Here is a 13,407-nt window from a genome sequence, read left to right as displayed (position 1 = left end):
AGCAGCAACACCAGAAATGGAGGCAGAGATGGGGACATGGAGAGGGGGAGCAGCTGAGGACTCTAGATTCATGGGAAGAGAGGCACTAAGAGATGGTGGCCATGAGGCAGACTTGTAGAATATGCCCTTTCGTGGTGTAAGTTATGTATATGCCTGAGTGTTTTTTAAAAAACCGAGCTAAAGTGAAAAGAGAAAAGTACTGTTAACTGATGGTACATGGAAGGGAATGTAATCATTGTGACGAAACAAGCTGTACGATTTGTTGAATGTAAAACTGATGATCTGCCCTGTAAACTTTCACTCAATCCACAATAAAAACTTAAAAAAAAAAATGTTAAAAAGCAAAGATAACGGAATGTTTCTGAAAATACAATTGGTTGAGTGCAAAGCCAATGTTCTCCCATGTAAACTATCATTCAATTCACAAAAAGAGCTTTAAAAAACAAAGATAGACTAAAACTCCCCACAGTTTCCATGACTGTAAATCTTTATGGACGCAGACTGTCACATCTTTTTCCCACAGAGTGACTGGTGGGTTTGAACTGCTAAGCTACTGCACAGAGTATTAACTGATATCTCAAAGGAGTGGACCAGAAAAACTTTATAAAAACCTCTAATCCAAAGAGCCATTTCTTTGGGTGTGACTGAGAAGTTAACAATGTTTCCACTTCTTACCTGAAGGAATAAATCTCATCCAGCCCATCTTCACCTTCTAAGGATAGCATCACCCTTTTCACCATCTGAACACCTTCTGTCTGCTGCTCAGAAATTCCTTTTTGAGGGAAGGAGGGTCCATGGTGGTCCAAGCTCAAGCTGCCATCAGTTCCATCTTCCTTCCCAATTGGGAAAGGCAAACTACCAGGAAAAGATCAGCAACAGTGAAAAGAACAAGTCGTAAAGTGAAAGAAAAGTAGGTTCCAATCCTGTGGCAGCCACCCATTGGCTGTGTGAAAATGTCAGTCAACCTGAATGAGCTTATCTGGTACAGCCAATACTCTTGTGCTTTCCAGTGGCAGAAACCTCTTTGACATGGTAAAAAAAAAAGGGAGATATGTGGGTTTAAAGAACCCAATAACTAAAAGGGTGGAGTTACTCTTGGTCTCAGGGATGGCTATACCTAGCGTTTCTGACATCTGCTCTTTCCTTCTTTCTGCTGTCTTCATTCTCTCAGACTAGCTTTCTCCACACTTGCTGTTCACATTTACCCAGCTCCACTATGAAGGGGGACTGAGTGCTTAACCTGCTAGTATTTAATTGAAAAAACGAGAGAGGAAAGGGTTCTGGTTGGCCTCTATTGAGCCACATGGCCTACCACTTGTCTAATGAACAGCAGCCTGGGCCACATCTAACAGAAGATGGTTGTTGCTGTTGTGTGCTATCGAGTCGATTCTGACCCATAGCAACCCTGTATAAGGTTTCCAAGGAGCAGCTGGTGAGCTTGAACTGACGACCTTGCAGTTCAAATGGCTTTGCAGTCTGGCGCATTAACCCACAGCGCCACACCAGGACTCCAACAGAAAATGGTAGCTCTCATGTAATCTAAAGGTTAGAGTTCAGGGAGGAATGAGAAAAAGACTGAGTGCTATTCTTGGCAGACCAATAAGTAACTGCCCAATGATCCTTCAAGGTGGTTATAAGGATTATAATTAGAGCCTACATTTAAAATTCTTAGAACTCAAATAGGATTATCATTATTATTATAGATACAGATACTAGTTGTTAGAAATAGGTAAAACCTCATTTTGTTTTTTGTGTTTTGCTCCAGCTGTTCGACTGAAATGAGACTAACACTAGACTGAGAGAACCAGTCATGGGAATAATCAGCACAGAAGGTGGGCGGGGGGGGGGGGGGGGCAACTACAGACATTTTTATGGCAGTATTATACACAAAGAATTAAAAATTTTATACAAAAAATTATAACATTTTTCATACAGACGATCTTATTTAATCTTCACATTTTAGGTAGAGAGCGATTCCTACCTCGATTCTCTACAAGTATGGAAAAACCTGGAAAAAGCCACATTTTCTACAATAAAGACTCTGTCACATACTTCGAGCACAAGGTTCGTCCCAATGTCACGTTACTTTACTTTGCCACTGAAAACTAAAAGACTCAATTCAGCAATCTTTAGAGTTCCTCTAAAACTACCTGTTGGTCAACCTAACACAATTTCATTTTAAGGTGATTTCTCTTATCGTTTTGCTATACTCAGAGCCTTCGGTTTACACTGTTTCTATGTAGACCCAGTGCTCAGCTGCTAACTGAAAGGTGGGTGGCTGGAGTCCACCTAGAGTATAATCAGTAAGTGCTGAGTCCAGAGATCGTCCTCCCACTCACGACCTTTATGCCCTCCTTACAAAACCACAGAGTTTGTCTGCATACATGCGTCTTATGATCTTACAAGAACTGCAGCGTGATGCCAGATTTCTTCAAGTTATGAATGATAATATCCAACTGATCTTTGCTGAATGGGCTGCTGAGGTCGGTGAACACTTCAATATGCCTCTTCTCAAACTTCTTTCCTCTAAGAGAGAGAGGGATCACATTAGGACATCAACCTCCTGACTCACATTCAACAAATTCAACCAGACTTTGTCACTGAGCAGAGAGGCTATGGAATGAATGGACCCTATCTTCATAGTAATGCACCCACATAAATAGTGGGCACAGAGATAACGGGGGCAGCACACAAAGGAGACTCATAACAAGGGCTACATGATTTGCAACTGAAACAAAACATCTAGCCCAAGTATTGGATATAGAGTGCAGTTGTTGTTGTTAAGAGCTGTCAGTGGGTTCTGACTCGTAGTGATCCTGTACAGGGTTTCCTAGGAGCAGCTGGTAAAGGAGCTCTGGTAGTGTAGTGGTTACAAATCAGGCTGCTAACCTCAAGGTTGGCAGTTTGAAACTACCAGCTGTTCCACGGGAGAAAGATGAGGCTTTCTACTTCCATAAAGATTTACAGCCTCGGAAACCCTGTGCAGAGTCACTGTGAATCAGAACCGACGCCTCAGTACTTAACAATAACAGGAGCAGCTGGTAGGTTTGAACCACCAATCTTGCAGTTAGGAGTCCAGTGCTTACCCTACAACATCACACTGTTAACAAAAGTTACTGCATTTAGACGTTCATGTATTATGGATGCTCAGTTAAGTTCTATTAAACACATAATCAAACTTGCTGTACCTCATACTTTTAACATCTTGAGTGAAACTTCTGATCGCCTTGGCAGGGTATGAACAAGGCACTCTACCAGTATGCCCTAGTTCAGTCCTACAAAGATTCACTCTCCAAATGCCCTGCTCTGGCCCTACTCACCAGACCTAAGGAAGGAGTTTTCAGACAGCTTGAGATTTTTATTAGTGCAGATGTTCTTCCTAACAGTGTGCATGTGTATGTGTATATGTGTGTGTACATGTGTGTGAGTAGTCTAATTCATAGTGCATAAGAAAGCTGGCCAGTTACTATGCATTTAAATTACACACAGATCATACCTCTTACTATTAGAAAAAAAAATCTTGGTAATGAGCTGAAATCAAATTGTAATGAATTTGAAATAAGCCACACATTAATTTCTCCCAGAGAAATTCCTACTACATACAGCCATTTCTTTTATTAACTTTTCAAAAATCATAGCACTTGAACTGAGCCATTGAATTCTCTCAGATGTTTCTTTTAGCTGCTTGATTAACAGACTCAGACTGCACCGAGTACATCAGCCCTTGAATGTTTGCAGAACGCCCATTTCTGGCTCTCCTCAGTTCACACTTACACAGTCTCTTGTTGAATCACATCCATGCACACGACGAGTGCATCCAGGACTCGGCTAGTTAAGGGCACAAGGTGGGATCCCATGGCCCCTCTAGTCCGAGAACAAGTAACTTTTCCCCCCAAAAGTTCACAAGTGCTGGGAACTGAGCCCTGGACTGACGATGTTGATTACAAGTACTTGGCGCAGTGCCCTTGTTCCAAGGTTTACTTCCTTAGCACATACTGGCAGATGTACATCGGGACACAGAGGAGGCCGCTTCCAAAAGCTCATGTAGAAATGGCACTAGAAGACAGTGGAATTTTCCCATGAACTGTTTGAAGCCCTCCCATACAACTAAGAAAATGGCAATCTACAGAAAGCTACCCTAATCCACCCCACTGATTTAATCAACAATTCGGAGGACACTTTACAGTGCCAAGAACCCACTTTCTTGCTGAATATGAAGTATGAGTGGCAATGAAGCATCTGCATGTCACTCCAAGCAAAGCAGCGCCTCCCAGTGGTCACAGATGGCACTCTGACAATTCAAAGAAAAAGCTCCTTAAAATTAATGGAGCTTTGAAAGCTACTGGAAATCTCCGAGTTCACGTATCAATCACATTTATGGCACAACAACATCTCCCATCTAGAAAAGAGTGGGAAGTTCTAATGCTATACTCTTCTTAAAAGATCTTTTTCTACCTCCAGACATTTCTACCACCAATCCCTCTGTACGTGGTCAATATACAAATATATGTTCCCCAGTATCTTCCCCTTCCTATGCCTCCTAACCACTCAGTATCCCATAGAGAAGGGGCAGGTGATTGAAGGGCCTAGAGACCAGGCACTCCAGCTGATTAGCTTCAAATTAAATCCCAACAGGCATCACTTCCATGCCCTCAGAGTCAAAAACACCTGCATAATCAGAGCCAGCACTCGGGAGAGTCTCTTCACATTGGATTACGACTCTCTAGACAAGACATTTCTTAAGACTCTTCTCTGGCTGAAAAAGGATACCATCAGCATGTTGAGAACCTGGTTGGATTTGGCTTTCAATGTCCTCCAGCAAATCAAAATCTGGCAGCATCAGGTGTCTGTGCACTGTGATGTTCTGATACTGATCTTCACACGCAAGCGCGTTCTCAGTGCCATCCGTACCAAACAGAACAAGAGCAACCTCATCCTTGCTCTCTGCAAACACCTAGAGAAGACGGTTAGAAGGTTGAAAAGCATGTTATTATGAAATGGAAGCTGTCAGATACCCAATCTGACCAGAGCAAGACAACGAGTGTGGTTACTGTTAAGTACCGTTGAGTTGGTTCCAACCCCTAGCACCCCCGTGTAGGGTTTCCAAGAAGTGGCTAGTGAGCTTGAACCACCAACCTTGTGATTCACACCAACTTTGTAGTCCGGCACATTAACCCATGCCTCCCTAGAAAGCAGGGGTAGGGAACATTCGGCCCAATCATTTGGTCTGGCCCTGCCAAGGCAACCGCAGTTCCAGTCATCACATTAGGGGTGACCAAATGTTGTTGTTGCTGTGTGCCATGGAGTCGGTTCTGACCCATAGAGACCCTGTATAGGGTTTCCGAGGAGCAGCTGGTAGGTTTGAACTGCCGACCTCGTGGTTCGCAGTCCAGTGCTAGACCAATAGCACCACACCAGGAGTCCAATGGAATATTGCTGCTGTCGTGGAGAGCTGTCAGGTCGATTCTGACCCACAGAGACCTTTTACAGGGTTTCAGAAGAGCAGCTGGTGTTACACCCTCGTAAAAATGAGTAACTATTGGCAACGTTGATCACCACAAATGTATCTCAAAAGCATAACGCTGAGAAAAAAATAAATTGCAAAATTACATGTACTCTATGATAGATATGTGTAAATATATACATATACATAGATAGATAGATAGATACATAGATACATATATATATATATATAATTTTAGGTGCTTTAACAATACTAATTATTATTTGTAAAAAAGTAAGCCTGTGTGACAAAAAGTATAAAATATGCATGGCAATGTTAACTGCCAAATTTCTGGGGAAAGCCAGGACAGAAGAGAGAACAGGAAGAGGATGAAAACAAGAAACTTCAAATGTTATCTGTAACATTTTATTCTTTACACAAAAAACATTAAGTATGATAAAGCACTAGGATTGTATAATGCTAGACAATGGGAAACCTTGGAAGTCATATTATATTTTGTTTTTTTAATGAATGCTTTCATACATAAAAAGGTCAAAACCAAAAAACAGCATCTGAACTAGATGGCAGCCATCTACCACTAACAACTGCTCTGAAAGGGATCACATTAGAAGGTCCCAGATAGAGTGGGAGAAAATGTGAAACAAAACTCAAAATTATGTAAAAAAAAAAAAAAAGGCCAGGTTTATTGGTCAGCAAGAGACCAGAGGAAGCTGAGACTATGGCCCTCGGCCACCCTCAGATCTGGAACGGAACTCACTCAGCCAAGTGGTAGACAGGTAGACAGGGGAGGACACTAATACGAGTAAGGTATGCTCAACCATTCAAGATCAAAAGCGCAGCATCTCCGCAAGGACAAAGTTGAGAAGGGAAGGGAAGGAAGGTGGAGTAGAAAGAAGTACCACTGGGAGGAAGTGGGGTAACTGCTGTTCCATGGAGGGGACTGAATCACTGAGATAAAATGAAGTGTAGTTTTTGCTGACTGTACAACCGATGATCTTCCCTGTAAACCTTCACTCAACTCACAATAAAAAGTTTTTAAAAACCACAAAAACAGTATCTCACATAAAAAGTAGTCCCACCCAAGCTCATCACTAGTGTAAGTCTTTTATCTCAAGGGAAAAGACAACTGCCTATGGAAAGGATGAACTAGTCATCATCCACCTCTGATTCATCTATTAAATCCACAAGTCTGTTCACTATTCCAATGATAATTCCTACTTGAACATGGAACAAAGGTCCCAGATTCTGAAGTTCAAGCAGATCTAGCACACTGGTGAGGCAAGTCAGCTGGAAATCTATGTACCTCTTGGACAAGAATTCATTTTAAGACAAAGCACTCTTGTTCCAATAACAAAACCTCAGTCATGGGAGGAGAGAACATTTTTAGTGTCATGGTACAGTGATTAATGTGCTCAGTTGCTAACCAAAGAACCCACCAGCTGCTCAGTGGGAGAAAGAAATGGCAGTCTACTACTGTAAACATTTACAGCCTTGAAAACCTTCTGGGGCATTTTCACTCTGTAGTGTAGGATTGCTCTGAGTTGGAATCAACTTGAGGGCAGTGGGTTTGGTGTTGGTTTTGGATGGAACTGTCACCAGGCTTTGTCTTCCATCTTTATGGACTCCGCAAATGCCCATGGAAGGGAATGAAGCCCAAAATAAAAAGCTTATTTGGGGCTTCATTCCCTTCCATGAGTACAAAGAGAAACATTTGTACTACATTGGGGCACCATAACACTATTTAAAAACAAATTACCATAACTGAAAATGGGTTAGAGGCATTCTCTTCTAGGCATTCGCGTCGTCAGAATTTGTAAAAACAAAAGTGACAGGTGGGAAGGATTAGTGTTCAGTGGAAATGGCAACACGCAGAAGACATGGCAGAGCACCAGTGCCCCCGGGATGAAGCAGGGCCTCATGGACCTAGCCAGCATGGCAGTCTTATCCAGTGGAAGGGGTGGTGATAGTTTGGGCTACCACTCAAACAGTGTTTACTTTACACCATGGCAAGGACTGTTCTACTGCTTTACCTATGCTAACGCTTCCATCTCTCCACACCTGATGAGATAAGTACTATTATGCAGGTCTCCCTTTTTACACAAAGGAAACAGAGACACTGTGAGACAGAGTCAGCTATCCCTTCTCCCCTGGATACACATGCTACTCCTTACAAGAACAGCACCTGAGCCCCTCCGTGGATGCTGAGCTGGCCTGAGTGATATGTGACCAACAGAAAGCAATGAAAGTGACTTTCTGGGATTTCCAAAGCTAGCTCATTAGAAGTCATGCAAACACAGTCTCTTAGAATGTTCACTCAAGGGACACTCCCTCTCAAATCAGCTGCATGACTGAGAACCCCAAGCTACAAGAAGAAGCCACATGTAGGTGGCTCTGGTGGATGGCTACAACTGACAGAATGCATAACCTACCAGCCATGGGACTGAAGCAGTCTAGTTGAACCCTTCAGATGACTTGAGCCCCAACTACTACCTAATTACAACCATATGACAGGCCTCAAGACAAAACTACCAGATAGCTAAGCCCACCTGTTCCCAGGATAAGCAACTTTGATATTGGCTACCTAAAATGGGGGGCTATACAGGCACAAAGTGACTGGCTTGTAAGTTTTCAAAAGGGAGTTTCGTTTCAGAGGGTGCAGGAGAAGGTAGAATCTCCACTGAGTGGTTTTCAACCTGTCTAGATGGGGCTGGTGAAAGGAGATAGGGATAAGACTCTTGTGGTTCAATAGTGAATAAATGGTATCAGGATTGATTGTAAAGGTAAACATTTTGTAACAAAAGGAGGAGAGTGGTTGATCTTGCAGTTCAGTAGCAGAGGACCCTGGGACCATCAAGGGAGAAGAGCGGAGTGTGGGATCCTATCCAGAGAACAAGTGATACCAGATATGGAGGCAGAGATGATGACGTGGAGAGATGGAGTGGCTGGGGACTCTGGACTCAGGGAGGGAGAGGGGCTCTGTGCTGATGGCCATGGGGCAGGCATGTGGGATATACCCTTTGGTTGTTTGAATGGTTATATATTCCTGAGTGCTTCAGTGTACATCCAAAAAACACACAGAGGAAATGGAAGCAAATGCTGCTGAATGATGATGCATGGAAGAGATTGCAGTCATTACAATGAAACGAAATATGATAGGATGAGTGTAAAGTTGATGCTCTCCCATGTAAACTATCACTCAATTCACAATAAAAACATTTAAAAAAAAAAGCAGTTGTTTAAAGACATGAAGTGTTGGGAGTAATTTGTTATATATCTAGAATAGGCACAAAGTACTGACTTATTCAAGGTTAGTGAACATGCTAGAACAGGGATTCAGTCCCAGTTCAGTAGGCTCCAGAGATTATACTTTCAAAACGTACTTACAATGCCTCTCATCACTAATAAAAACTGTGCTAGCCAGTGGACAAGTCCAAAGAGGGATAGGAAAACATAGCAAATGCTAATGATAGCTGAGCTTGTGGCGTCATTTATGCAGAAAACTCTCCAAACTCCCCAAAACAATAAGCTTGGGTGTCATATATGTAGGGAAACTCTTCAGACACCTCAAAACACTGAGGCTGGACCTTGTAAGGAGGCTGGTATCATGCACCATTGTTTTGATAATGGTCATCGAGTCAGTTCTGGCTCATAGTGACCCTGTATAGGGTTTCTGAGGAGCAGCTGGTGGGTATGAGCCAACAACCTTGCAGGTAGCAGGCCAGTGTTTACCCTACAGCACCAGACCAGGACTCCTTGCATTATTAGTAGGAGGTAAGATGCAGTTTAAGTATGGGTGACACACTCAAGGGAAACCTGAAACTTACCTGTCGCTGCACAAACATGGTCATCACCTTCTTTGCTTGTTCAAGTGGAGATTCTTCGCCAGGAAAAGAGTTACCCATAGCAAAGCCCACATCCATACACAGCACAATGGCCGCCTAGAAACAAAGCCCCAAAAAAGAGAGTTTGAGAAAATGCTAAAAGCGGTGTTAGGAAAGAGAGAGAAGAGAGATGTCTATTGCTTACTCTACTTAAGAACCTGTACTGTACATTTGGGGAGGGGAGTGGTCGACATTGAGAATGATTTTCATTATAGAGAACCCTTCCAGAGTCCTGAAGCATTCTAAAAGTTAGACATACTCTGGCAAGCAGCAGCTACTTCTTAGGCCTGAGGCCCAGAATAAACCCCTGGGAGCAGATCTGAACCCAGACTGTAGGCTAGAGCAAAGTACAGGTCTAGTTAAGGCCAAAAAATGCTGATGCATTTGTTTAATACATGCTCATAAGAGACATTTTAACCTCAAAACTCTAAACCAAGGTCTGAAGGTCTTTTGCCAGAAAGCAGGTATCCAAAAAAAAAAACAAAAAACAGCATCAAAAGATTTCACGACAATAGAACGTCTTGTCTGGTGAAAAAATGAACTCTGTACTAATTCAGGTTCCTCTTTGTCAACTGTAAGAATCCAAAAGTTAAAACAACACAGCAACCCTTCTCATCAACAACCAAGCAATACAGGCTGTTAGAATTTGACTTGAAGTCCACCTGCCGGTAACAACAGCTGCAATACTAGAGCTACAAAGTTTTCAGCAGCTGAAAAGAGAGGAATGGTGGAAGTGAGCAGCATCCTTAACAATCTGTAATCATTTTCATCAACATTTCCCAGTGGGGAGTTAAGGAGAGTAAGAACCAGTTGCTCAAATTCAAATCTTGTTTATCAGTATTGTTGCTAGTTACAGTGAGGTCTAATTCGACTCATAAGGATCCTGTATAGGGTTTCCAAGGCTGTAAATCTTTACGGGAGCAGACTCCCAAGGAGAGGCTGGTGGATTCGAACTGCTGACCATGTGGCTAGCAGCGCAACACAAAATTCACATGCTAACAGGACTGCTTTGTTGACTGCACAAAGGCTTTCGAGTGTGTGGATTATGGCAAGCTATGGACAACATTGAGAACTATGAGTACTCCAGAACACTTAATTGTGCTCATGAGGAATCTGTACATGGTCCAAGAGGCAGTTGTTTGAACAGAACAGGGGAACACTGAATGTTTTAAAATTAAGAAAGGTGTGCGACAGAATTGTATTCTTTCACCATGCTTATTCAACCTGTATGCTGAGCAAATAATCCGAAAAACTGGGTTACATGAAGAAATACATGGCATCAGGATTGGAAGACTCATTAACAACCTGCGATATGCAGATGAAACAACCTAGCTTGCTGAAAGTGAAGAAGACTTAAAATATTTACTGATGAAGACCAAAGAGCACAGCCTTCCGTATAGATTGCATATCAATGTGAAGAAAACAAAAATCCTCACCACTGGACCAATAAACAACATTCTTATCAATGGAGAAAATATTGAAGTTGTCAAGGGCTTCATTCTTCTTCGGTCAACTATCAACACTCATGGAAGCAGCAATCAAGAAATCAAACCACATATTGCATTATGCAAATCTGCTGCACAAGACCTTTTTAAAGTGTTGAAGAGCAAATATGTCAACTTGAAGACTAAGGTGCACCTGACCCAAGTCATGGTATTTTCAATAACCTCATATACATGTGAAAACTGGATAGTGAATAAGGAAGACCAAAGAAGAATTGATGCTTTTGAGTTACGGTGTTGGAGAATATTGAAAGTGCCATGGGCTGCCAAAAGAACCAACAGATCTGTGTTGGAAGAAGTACAGCCAGAGTATTCCTTGGAGGCCAGGACAGCCAAACTTCGTCTTTCATAATTCAGATACATTATCAGGAGGGACCAGTCGCTGCAGAAGGACATCATGTTTGTAAGGTGGAGGGTCAAAGAAAAAGAGGAAGACCCCCCAGTGAGATAGACTGGCAAAGTGGCAACATCCATGGGCTCAAGGGTGGCAACAACAGTGAGTTGGCCCAGGATCAGGCAGTGTTTCATTCTGCTGTGCATAAGGTCACGATGAGTCGGTACCGACTTGATGGCACCTAACAACAACAACAACAGGACTCCTTAAATACATAAATCTATGGTTGTTGGTTGACTGTGTGCTGTTAAGTAGGTTTCAACTCATGGCGACCTTGTAAAGGTTTTCTGAAGTCCTGGTGGGGCGCAGCAGGAAAATGCACTGAACCACAATGTAGGTTTGAACTACAAAGTCGGCGGTTCAAACTCACTGGCTGCTCCTCGGAAACCCTTTACAGAGTCGCTATTAGTCATTACCGACTAGATGGCACTTAACAGTATAGTGTTTCCAAAGAGCAACTGGTAGGCTTGCAGTTAGCAGTCCTGTGCTTCTTACAGAGCCATACTAGGGCTGATATCGAGTTGGTTCCAACTCATAGCGACCTGTATAGGGTTTCCAAGGTCCAGCTGATGGGCTTGAACTGCTAACCCTCTTTAGCAGTCCAGTGCTGATCCTACAGCACCACATTGGTAGTTGTTAAGTGTTGTGGAGTCGGTTCCGATCCACAGCGACCCTGTATAGGGTTTCCAAGGAGACGCTAATGAGCTTGAACTGCCAACCTTGCAGTTCAAACGGCTTTGCAGTCTGGCGTATTAACCCACAGCGTCACACCAGGACTCCAGGTAGTCCCTCTCTAAAGTTTTTCAAGTCTGTAGAGTAAGTGCTTGTGATCGTGATAAATTCCATTCTCATACGTGTTGAAAAAGGAGCTCTGGTAGCGTAGTGGTGACGAATCGGCTGCTAATCTCAGGGTCTGCAGTTCTAAACTACCAGCAGTTCCACGGAAGAAAGATGAGGCTTTCTGCTCCCGTAAAGATTTACAGTCTCACAAACCCTGTACAGGGTCGCTATGGGTCGGAACCGAAGGCATTTAACAACAACATATATTGCAAAGTCCAGGCTCAGAAGGTGGGGTTCGAAGTTGGAGTGAAAATGAAGCAGACGAGAACGGTCTGGGGGTGGAGAGGTAGCGGGAAAGGTGGGCATCTGAAGAACATGAATGCTGGAAGCAGTGCATGATGGGAGGACAGGCCGATGGGAGGGGTAAGGGGTGGAGAACGGCAAGGTTCAAATTCTGGTCTCGGTACTTCTCCAAGGCACCCTTCAGTCCCGGCCCTCCTGGCCCCGCCCGCCAGCAAGGGTCTCCCCTTTCTCTCCACACCTTAGCACCGCCAGTATCCCACCACTTTCTCCGAAGCCCAGGGAAGGGCAAGGCCCAAACCGACAGTTCTCTACCTTATTGCCTGACCGTGCCATGTTGCCGGTCCTCAGGAGTCTCGGACACCTCTTCCGGGAGGGAACCTTCAGTGAGCAACTCGGTTCCGGCGGATCTGTAGCGCCTCCGCTGGGGAAAGAGCCGGTTATTCGCTGAGCTTGGAAGGGGCCGGGAAGCCGAGCTCCAGCGCTCTGAGCATGCGCAGATTTTCTCTGCTCAACCCCTCTGAAAGGTTCCCTTCCTTTTTCTTTTACTGAGGGTAATAGCTAAAGCTATCGACAGCTCTGGAGTTAGATACGTTGTTAAGTGTTAATATATATGTTCCGACTCATAGCGACCCTCTATAGGGTTTCAAGGCTTTAAATCGTTTCGGGAGCAGAAAACCTCATTCTTCTCCCGCGGAGCGGCTGACGGGCTTAAACTCGGACCTTGTGGTTCGCAGTCCAATGCTTAATCGTTTGGAGCCACTTGCTCCCTGAGTTAGATATTTGTTGTTGTTGCTAAGTGCCGTGGAATCACTTCCGACTCATAGAAACCCTGTATAGGCTTTCCGAGGAGTGGTTGTTGTTGTTGCGTGCCATGGAGTCGGTTCCGACTCATAGCGACCCTGTACAGGGTTTCCGAGGCTGTAAATCTTTACGGGAGCAGAAAGCCTCATCTTTCTCCCGCTGAACAGCTGGTAGTTTCGAACTGCTGACCATGAGATTAGCAGGCAAATTCGTAACCACTACGCTACCAGAGCTCCTTGGTGGGTATGAAACTGACCTTGCTGTCCAGCGCATTATTTTGTT

At 43.7% G+C, this 13,407-nt stretch overlaps 1 protein-coding gene across 1 annotated transcript in view; it reads right to left on the bottom strand.

The window, feature by feature from the left end:
- The window catches only part of XRCC5 (X-ray repair complementing defective repair in Chinese hamster cells 5 (double-strand-break rejoining)), a 110,537-nt gene extending 97,833 nt beyond the window's left edge, over window positions 1–12,704 (bottom strand). Inside the window, exons 1-6 of the mRNA XM_006867857.1 lie at window positions 12,637–12,704; window positions 9,289–9,402; window positions 4,771–4,954; window positions 3,775–3,823; window positions 2,404–2,526; window positions 676–855 (exon numbers count right to left, since the gene is read on the bottom strand). Of these exons, the coding sequence (XP_006867919.1) occupies window positions 676–855; window positions 2,404–2,526; window positions 3,775–3,823; window positions 4,771–4,954; window positions 9,289–9,402; window positions 12,637–12,657 (671 nt within the window). The 5' untranslated portion in view covers window positions 12,658–12,704. The remainder of the gene's footprint in view (window positions 1–675; window positions 856–2,403; window positions 2,527–3,774; window positions 3,824–4,770; window positions 4,955–9,288; window positions 9,403–12,636) is intronic.
- Between the last annotated feature and the right edge of the window lie 703 nt (window positions 12,705–13,407).

Source organism: Chrysochloris asiatica, unplaced genomic scaffold (assembly GCF_000296735.1).
Source record: "Chrysochloris asiatica unplaced genomic scaffold, ChrAsi1.0 scaffold00110, whole genome shotgun sequence".
Classification (NCBI taxonomy): Eukaryota; Metazoa; Chordata; class Mammalia; order Afrosoricida; family Chrysochloridae; genus Chrysochloris; species Chrysochloris asiatica.
Note: the sequence above shows the minus strand (reverse complement) of the source record. Positions and strands in the feature narration are given on the sequence as shown.